Source organism: Gavialis gangeticus, unplaced genomic scaffold, assembly GCF_001723915.1.
Source record: "Gavialis gangeticus isolate Ggan-Ray unplaced genomic scaffold, GavGan_comp1, whole genome shotgun sequence".
Taxonomy (NCBI): domain Eukaryota; kingdom Metazoa; phylum Chordata; order Crocodylia; family Gavialidae; genus Gavialis; species Gavialis gangeticus.
The window spans coordinates 59,947,277-59,956,912 of NW_017729022.1; the positions used below are offsets into that span (position 1 = coordinate 59,947,277).

Consider the following 9,636-nt stretch of genomic DNA (forward strand, 5'->3'; position numbering starts at 1 on the left):
CTCTTCTTGGACACTCGACTCCCCTCCCCTCCCCTCCGGGACCTCAGTGCCTCCCCGACTATTCTCCTTACCTCGTTGAAGTCCGCCCTCCTGAAGTCTAGGGCTGCTGCCTCCAAAGTAGCAGCGAGCTTTAACATGCTTATGTTAGTTTTAAAACTTTTTAAAGTAAGTAGAGCTCAATTATTTAAAAAGGTTGATACAATGATCAATCTTTACCTAAGAGGCTAGCTGGTGCCCGGGGAAAGCTACTGGCTTCATTGATATAATACCTTTCTACTCTTTACTGCTCTCATCCTGGTAGAGTCGCCTCAGCCAAAAGAACAAGCTGGCAAATCTGAGTTGCTTATTAGCAGGCCCAGTGATTTCTTTCCAATTGCAGGACCAGTTTTTGCTGTTGGATACGACTGTGCACACACATCAGCTTTTAAAACTGCAACTGAGGCTAGAATCTGGCGTGCTAAGTCTTTATTAATAGTGACAAGACATAAGACAAATGGACAGGCCCTAACTTGACCTTTGAATCACTGACTGGTTGGTTAGAAAAAAAAAAAATTATTTACTTCTTGGAATTAATTTAATCTGCACTCTTTGGGAAATGGCAAACACAGCAATCAGTGGTAGTAACAAATCATTTTTTCAGAGTAGCATTATACATTCAAGGTGAGAAGCTTATCTGTATCTAAGACTTATTCCTCTAGCCAAGTGATTCTTAGCCAGGGTGCCATGAAATCCTATTTAAGGGTGCCACAGGGTACCATGCAATTTTAGCAGTGTTAGATGTACAAACACGTACATGTGATTTACAAGATAAACTCAATGGTTTCAAATAAGAGTCCATAGCACCAAAAACATTCTGACCTTACAGTCTTTCTGAGTTTTTTTGCAACAGAAGAATTTCTCTATCATTTTCCTGTAATTAAGAAACGAGGAAGAACTCAGAACTGACCTTTCTGAGGGGTGCCTTAAGCCTAAAAAGGTTGAGGGCCATTATCCTAGCCTGATAGTTATTTACCTATCTGGAATCATTTGACCAACACACCATAGTGAAGTGCAGGCTGGGCATCTGCTGTAATTATCACTAGGGTATACAGGCAGTCCTTGGACCTACGACACGGTTCCTGAAAACCACGTCTTAAGTTGAAAAGTTGTAACTCGGAACCAATTTTTCCCATAGGAAACAACGTTATAAATGGGGGATTGGTTCCTGAACCAAAGCCCGATACCCTATTTTCACCAAAAATAACGCAGAATTTTGTACTCAGTCAATTATAGATAAGTAATATAGCTACATTAATGTATTTATATTGTAAATAGCAATCATTGATTTGGAAGGACTTCTTTGAGGTGACTTTGGTGGACTTTTTGAAGGGCTCTTGGCTGGAGTCTTCTCGGGAGTTTTGGCTGCAGGTTTTTCTGGGGTCTTGCCTGCTTTCTTAAAGAAAGTGTCCAAGGAAGTTTGGACAGGTTCTCCATGGAGATGGGCGTCACAGCGAACTTGTTTGCTGGCATGGCATGGTGTAAAGTCTAAAGCGTTGTAAAGTCTAAACTGACATCAGAAAGTTGAAACAGGGTGTCAATTTATAACATTTGTAAGTGTGAAACATTGCAGCTCGAAACGTTGTAAGTTGAGGACTGCCTGCACAGCTGTCTGTTGCATTCATCCATCCGTGTTATCTGTCACCTGGACAAGGGGGAAGAGATTCATGTCATATATCTTGACTTTAAAAAAGCCTTCGATCTGGTATCTCATGATCACCTCTTGGCAAAACTGGCCAACTGCTGCCTCAGGTCCACCATGATCTGCTGGCTGGGAAATTGGCTCCATGGTTGTACCCAGAGGGTGGTGGTTGACGGAAGTCAATCGTCATTGTGCCCTGTGACCAGTGGGGTCCCTCAAGGCTCTGTCCTTGGACCTATTTTGTTCAACCTCTTCATTAATGATGTGGACATTGGAGTCAGAAGTGGACTGGCCAAGTTTGCCGATGATACCAAACTTTGGGGTAAAGCATCCACACCTGAAGACTGGGGGGTAATCCAGGCTGACCGTGACGGGCTCAGTAAATAGGTGGATGATGGTGTCTAACACTGAAAAATGCAAGGTTCTCCACCTTGGGAGGAAAAACCTGCAGCATGTCTATAGGCTTGGCAGTGCTATGCTGACTAGCACTACGGACAAGAGGGACTTGGGGGTCAGGATTGACCACAAGATGAACATGAGCCAGCAATGTGATGCTGCGGCTAGTAAAGCGAGCAAAACGGTGGCTTGCATCCATAGATGCTTCTCAAGCAAATCCCAGGATGTCATTCTCCTGTTGTACTCGCCCTTGGTGAGGCCGCAGCTGGAGTACTGCATCCAGTTTTGGGCTCCACAATGCAAAAAGGATGTGGAGAAGCTTGAGAGAGTCCAGAGGAGAGCCACGCGCGTGATCAGAGGTCAGGAAAACAGACCTTATGATGAGAGGCTGAGAGCCATGGGACTTTTCAGCCTGGAAAAGCGCAGGCTCAGGGGTGACCTCGTGGACACCTATAAGTTTATAAGGGGTGTTCACCAGGACTTGGGGGAACGTTTGTTCGCCAGAGCGCCCCGAGGGATTACAAGGTCAAACAGTTATAAACTCCTGCAAGACCGTTTCAGGCTGGACATAAGGAAGAACTTCTTTACTGTCTGAGCCCCCAAAGTCTGAAATGGCCTGCTGCCGGAGGTGGTTCAAGCACCTACTTTGAAGGCCTTCAAGAGAAACCTGGATGTTTATCTTACTGGGATCCTGTGACCCCAGCTGACTTCCTGCCCCTGGGGCTGGGGACTGGACTCGATGATCTTCCAAGGTCCTATCCAACCCTAATATCTATGAAATCTAATGGTGTCTGGAAATCTTAAGACAAGTGACTCTTGAAGTTATTTTAGAAGTATTAACTTAATATCCAGAACCCTAAATATACGAGTAGCCTTCATAAAACATTTTGACGCCCATCTTGCTGGGGTCATCTGATCCCAGCCGTCTTTCCTGCCCAAGTGTAGGAAGGCTGGACCTGATGGTCTGTAAGGTCCCTTCCAGCCTGTAATAACTATGAAATAATTACTAGCATTTTAAATAAAGGTCACTTCCTCCCTTGAAACCTTATATATACAGGACCCACTAAAGTCAATGGAAAGACTGCCAAGACACATTTCAGCGTTTTTCTGTAGTTGGTGATGTCGCCAATGTTGAAATTGGGTAATGAAGGCTGCCATTTTTTGTGAGTGGCTGGATGCCATTGAATTTAACGTGGAAAATAGTATGCTCTAAATCCTGGTTTCACAAATAAGTCTAGGATGATTCTTATTGTTTACTATTAAAGTGTATCCACTTGTTGTGTTAAAGCCACCCTTGTATTTTATTAAATGATTCCAGATTTAAATGGACCTCTTTAAAGCATTTATTTGCTTTTAAATGCATGTTTACTTATTTTGCAAAAAAATAACTTTCTTCTTTCTACTGTTTGTTTTTGCAGCTATTGGAAGACTGTGTGAAAAATGTAAGTGTGCTTTCTGCCTAAAATTTCTTGAGAGTTGGGCCTTGTGGTCAGAGTACACAAGTGGCATTCAGGACCTAGATACTATTTCCAGCTCAACCGCCAACTTCCAGCAGGGGTGTGACTAAAGTCAGTCTTTCAAATGGGAAACGTCCAAGTGGGTGTGGTGATGTAATTCATGAATATTTGCAAAGCAATTGGCGAGACTCAAATGGAGGGTGCCATAGAAGCACACAGTATTAGAGAATGTGTTTTCTTGTAATTAAGAAATGAGCTATCTGGGGCTGTGCTGAGTTATTGACTGGTTCATGGTAAATAATCCATTTGTGCTGTAAAAGGATAACATGATCATGTACAGATAAGGGAAAAATGCCTCCTTTACTGTGTGACAGAGGCTCAAGTTATAACCCAGGAGCATAGAAAATGGATGACAGAAATGACCTGAAGCAAGGACTTTATTAAGCATAAAAGAAATGCCTTGGGGGAGTGGCTTGAGGGTATGGGCTATTAGTAAACCCTGTCTGGATGCGACATAAATGAAATGTTAGCCTCTGCCTCAGAAAATAGTAATACAAGAAGCAAAAGGTGGAGAAATTTAATCTGACATTAGGGAAATGTGTTTAAGGGCAGCTGGGCAGTGGAATACTATCCTGTAGGAGATAGTTGAAGACTGTCCGTGCAGCGATTTAAGAGCAGGGTAGATGAGCTCTTAGTGGGAGGCGGGATTAGATGGCTTAGGAGACTGGTAATAGGATATGAAGTCTTTCATCTCTAGGTTGGTGATTTGGACGGAGTCCAGGACAGCAGAGACTGTCCCTGGCATCTGATGGCTGAGTTCTTGGGTTTCACTCCATTCCTTGGGGGGGGTCCACGTCACAGAAATCCTTGTTGCTGTTTACACAAATTTGCCCTCTCTTTGGCCTTCTCAGAGACTCAGGATCAAATGCCCTCCCCTTCCCTTGCTCTAATATTAAACTATCCATCTCATCCCTTGGAGACAGGGCCTCTAGGCTCTCCTTGATCTGGGTGTGCTGGGGAGGCTTGCACCACTGCTATCCGCTTATAGGAAAAGGCAGTGTGGTGCTGTCTGTCCAGCAACCTTTTGCAGGTGCTAAATTAATTGAAAAGTATAAAGGCCAAGTAGGGTATGACGCAAGGTGGAGTTCTGTGCAATGTTAGCTTAGCAGAGGAGGTGTGGCCTTGACCACCTTCTCCGATTCTGATTGCAAGACAAAAAAAACAAAAAGGAAGCATTGCTACACTGGCTCTGTCTTCTGTGGAATGAACAAGCAAGTGCAGAATGGCCTCCAGAGAGAAAATTTCACAGCCTAGCTCCATTATTTGAGAGTGTATGGGGGGAGTTCCTTGGTTAGGAAGGTGTCCTATTTCTAGGGTGGAGTGGTTGAGAAAGTTCTTAAGCTGATGATTGTGGTCTGCTTATAGGTGATGGCAAATGTGTGATCTGTGACTCATATGTGCGGCCCTGCACACTCGTCCGCATCTGTGATGAGTGCAATTATGGCTCATACCAAGGACGCTGTGTGATCTGCGGGGGCCCAGGGGTTTCTGATGCCTACTACTGCAAGGAGTGCACTATCCAGGAGAAGGATGTAAGTTGGATACAAAAGCTCAGTGAAGTCATTGACCAGATGATGTCTATTTAATAATTATAGCTATCTTTAAACTGCACTCTAAAAGAATGACCATGGGACTGTGACGTGGGACATCTTGGTTTTATCACCAGGTCTGCTAGTATTTTTCGTGTTGCAGTGAACTAGTCCTTTCACCATTGTGTGCCTCTCTTTCCCCGTATGTGGCTTAGCAGTACTCTGTCATCTTTGTATAGCACTTTGAAATGTAAAAGTAAGTACCTTTCTATTTCTCTCTCGTGTTGCTCATATTAGAGGATCCTATAGTACTTTACAGACTGTACACATATATCAGTTCATTTCAGCCACATGTTAGCTGTGGCATTATCACTTAAAGATGTTGTCTTATTAGAGCACACAGGCTAAGCTTTAGTGGGGTGAGAAATTCTCAGATGTTGCTAAAGTGTTTTTTGGTAGGAGAAACTCCTCCAAGGAAGCAATGCTTAAAGCAATGACCCCATCTCTGTGTGGTGCTACATGAGAGGCTGTTATACAATTGCTGTTTTCCTTTGGGTTACTTGAAAAACAAAGCGATAGCTATTTGTGAAGTTTAAAATTCCACAGGGGTTTTGACAAGATTTTTGGCCCTGGTGTGTTGGCTAAACTCCAGCTCTGTTAATTGTAATCTAATTTCATATGCTTACGACATTTTCAATTCTTTTCTGGATGTTGTGCATTTTGCTAAATGCATTCCTAGGCAGAGATGGCCCCTTTCTAGCATAATGAACATTTTCTATGGCAGGATTAAACAGTGTTGATGACTGTATGAAATAGTTGCTCTCACAGCCTTGAAATGCAACCACTTTTTTTGGGTGTAATTTAGCAGTTGTTTGTCAGTGCACACCTCACAGCAAGGGCAGAGCATGACAGAATGCCATTTCCAAATGAAACAGGTGAAACTTAACCACCGGGTTCTGTTGTCTTAAAGTTCGAATTTCTTCAGGGTACTGAGACTGAAACCCATCTCTTGCAGACAAGTGTTTTGTGTTCTATTTTTTTTTAAGTGAACACAGGTGTTCAGGGCACCATTTCTGTTTTATGAATGGCCTCCCTAGTAGCATAATGTCATCAAACAACATATGAAGGCGTTGGTTTTGTATGTATTAAATGAACATATGCAATCTACTGAGATACCAGTTCTACTTATTGCAACTTCTGTCCATGTATGTCTTGGGGGCCTAACCTTATCTCATTTATAAGAATTGACAGGATTAAATCCTAATATGTCGTGATTTGTCCCCCATTAGAATGTCCATACTTTTTCATTCTTGTGAATGTTCAGAGAATACAGTAACTGGCCATTCACCTAAATCCACGCTTGATGGGTAACAAAATAGAAGAGATTTCTGTGCACTTTTCAACTTGATCTCCACTAGGAATTTGTTCATGTCCCAGACTCTTGTCCGGTTTGATACACCTGGCTCAGATGAGGCTCAGGACTGAAATAGCAGGAAGTCCTACAGTGCAGAGTTGGAGTTTGGTTCTAAAGAGTCTGGGACTGAGGTGGCAGAAGATAAATGTCAGATTTGAGGTATGGTAGCAGAGCTGAGTAATGACGTAGATGCACTGATAATGCTGTTTTCTACCTGAAGACTGAGGTAGAATTTCAGACCTGGAATAGCAGGCTCTCCTGTAGGATTAAAAATGTTGGCGGAGCTTGGGGGGCACCCAGAACTGGAATAGTAAGGGTCAAAGATATCTTATGCTGATGTGGACTAGAAAAGCAGGGTGTAACCTCACTTGCCAAGTTGTGCCTGAAAATTTAACAATCCCTGGTTTGAGTTGGAAGAGTTAATCTTGCTTTCTCAAATGCTTGACATTCACCCCCACATGAAAAAGAATGTAAAGCAGGAAAACAAATGAATGAAGTGGGATGTCTTAGAGCCTGACCTGCTGGTAAAAGTGCCTGGCTTCTGTTGACAGGAAGCTGGGGGTGGGATATGACACTATCTGGAGGGTAAGAGCCAAAGTTATGCTTTGCCCTCCTGGAAAGCTCTGGATGGCTGAAAGAGGTTTCTTGCTTGGGGACAGGAGCATGATGAGCATATGTCATGTGTTCTTGAGGGCATGGAGGAATGAATGTAGCCCTGTAATGAAGCTGTCAGCTTTGTTACCCCCACTCCCCCCCCACCCCCCCAGATTGAAGCAGGGATGATTTGGAAGAGTCTTACAGAGGTTCAAAGTGAAATCACATGCCTGTAAGTAGAGGCAAGTTGTGCACATGCAGAGGGAAGGGATTGTGTTATTTTTCCTTTCCATTTCTGTGCCAGCTTTCCTTGTCCACCTCTGTCCTCCTCGATTGCAACAGGCATTGGTATTGCAGTGTGGGCACAGTCTCTGCAGAGGATGACATCTGCCCAGAGGCTTTCTAATCTAATCCACTCAGGCTTATGCAGAACCCATAGACATGTGTTCCTTTGCCTGCTTGCCCCATAGCATAGTGCAGCTGCCATCTCCAGCAATAGCCTTTTAGCCTCAAGAGGTATGCAGATGCCAGGCTGAGTAACCCACTGGCAAATGTTCTCTGGCACGCATGTGCACCCGTCCAGTTTTATTGTTTCCTGATCTTCTGTAGCTCAGCCTCACCCTTGATTTATTCTTCATAGCTGGCTTTACTTCCTGTTGGTAGGACTGGGGTACAGAGGCTTATCCTAAATATACCTGCCATGGGTACCTTAGCTTTTCCAAAATGATCATGCGACCTTTACAGTGGTCAGTGTAGAAAGTCGGGGAGGAGGGAAGAAGGACTGAGATCTGCTTCTACAAGCACAGCTGAGAGGAGCCTGCAGATGCAGGGACAGATTGTTAATGGCTAAAAGTTCCTCTTGACTCTGTGTAGAGGAAAGCTGTTACTGTGGTCCCCATAAATCCCATGTATCCTAATTTAGAAGGAATCAGGTCTCAGGGCACTAAACATCCCTCTCATTTCATTAAACTGATGATGCTACATGAACTGTTCTACATGCTGTCCCTGAGGAAGAGAATGTCCTAGTTAATGTTAATAGGGCTTCTGTCCTTGCCTCTTTCTCCATGCTATAGGCTGGTGCCAATGAAGTTGATGGGAAGTTTGTTAGCATGGTGTTTTGAGGGAGTGCATTATGGGGTGGAAATGAGTGGGGACTTTCTCACTGTATTTGAGCTATCACGTACATGATTGGCTTGCCCTGACATTGACCATATCCTCTTCTCTTCGCTTCCTTGTAGCGGGATGGCTGCCCTAAGATCGTCAATCTGGGTAGTTCCAAGACAGATCTGTTTTATGAACGCAAGAAATACGGCTTCAAGAAGAGGTGACCCTACCAGCTTCCTACTGTCTCTACTGTAGGGTTGGGGAGGAAGTCTTAAAAGCATCTCTAGACTTCACTTTTACTGAGAACCAGTTAATTCTTATGCTAAGGCCTTGTGGATTTAAATGTGTGTGACGGGTGAGAAGAGAAGGATCAAACTGAGTGGGGGATGGAACCTTATCGTAGCTGGTGGCAGCAGAGGTCTGGTGACTGTCTCTTGCCTTATTTTGAGCATGGACAGTATGTACTACACCTGTCTGCAGAAAGGCTGGTGGAGAACGCTTACGCCATGAGTGTCAGCTACATATTGAGAGGGCATCACTCTTGTATGCCTCACTCCCTTCCTGGCATTGAAGAGTCACCAGCCTTTCTCCTTACTGTGCCCCCCCCTCTCAGTTGGTAGCATTGTTCTTCTCCTGCCCCCATCACTCCAGTGTGCTGAGAAACAAGTTTTATGTGGGTAACCTCCACCCTGACTCTCCACGATGCACTGCTTTGTAGGAAGCCAGCCTTCCCATGGCTGCTAGCCTGCTAGTAAGAGCACAGTGGATACAGGTTGTTTTTTCTCAGGCAGATTAATCCAAGGCCCTTTCTGTAACTGGTTCTGCAGAGTGTGCATCAATAAAGAGCTGTTTTGTCATAATAAAAAGATTTCTCTCTCTCTCTGTGCTTCAACCTACCCTGGTTCCCTTTGCACTTCCTTCCATAAGGTGATGGGAGACCCTAAGGCAGAGGGTCTTCTAGTCTCTGACAGTAGCCAGCTATGACTATGCTGACCTCACTGTCAAAAGCTTTGGGGAATGGCCGCTGCTTTCTCTCTAATTCCAGCCATTGATTGTGTTATGTCCTGAAACAGTGATCACTGCCCTGGTGACCCTTATCCTAGATAATGCGACTATGGACATTGTTTCACCATACAAACATTTAATCCCTTTCTATAACCTCCTAAGCTATTTGACTCCTATTCTCGTGAATAAGTTAAAAGCTTCTCATGCTGTAATGGGAAACCAGCCATTCTGTTCCAGACTAATAGCTATACACAGGCTTAAAACCAGAGGCTATTTGCTGAAACCCAGCAGAGGCTGCAGGCACCCTAGCTGCTCAGCACAGATTTGGGAAGGGGTCTCGTACGTGAGCATCACAGAGCTGGCTCCTGGTGAGACACAGCTTAGGCAGTTAAGTTAGGG

The 9,636-nt window shown here is 44.2% G+C and overlaps 1 protein-coding gene across 1 annotated transcript in view; it reads left to right on the forward strand.

The window, feature by feature from the left end:
- PHF5A (PHD finger protein 5A) overlaps nucleotides 1–9,092 on the forward strand; it is an 11,078-nt gene extending 1,986 nt beyond the window's left edge. The window contains exons 2-4 of the mRNA XM_019515107.1: nucleotides 3,493–3,516; nucleotides 4,957–5,123; nucleotides 8,367–9,092. Of these exons, the coding sequence (XP_019370652.1) occupies nucleotides 3,493–3,516; nucleotides 4,957–5,123; nucleotides 8,367–8,456 (281 nt within the window). The 3' untranslated portion in view covers nucleotides 8,457–9,092. The remainder of the gene's footprint in view (nucleotides 1–3,492; nucleotides 3,517–4,956; nucleotides 5,124–8,366) is intronic.
- Nucleotides 9,093–9,636: the final 544 nt, after the last annotated feature.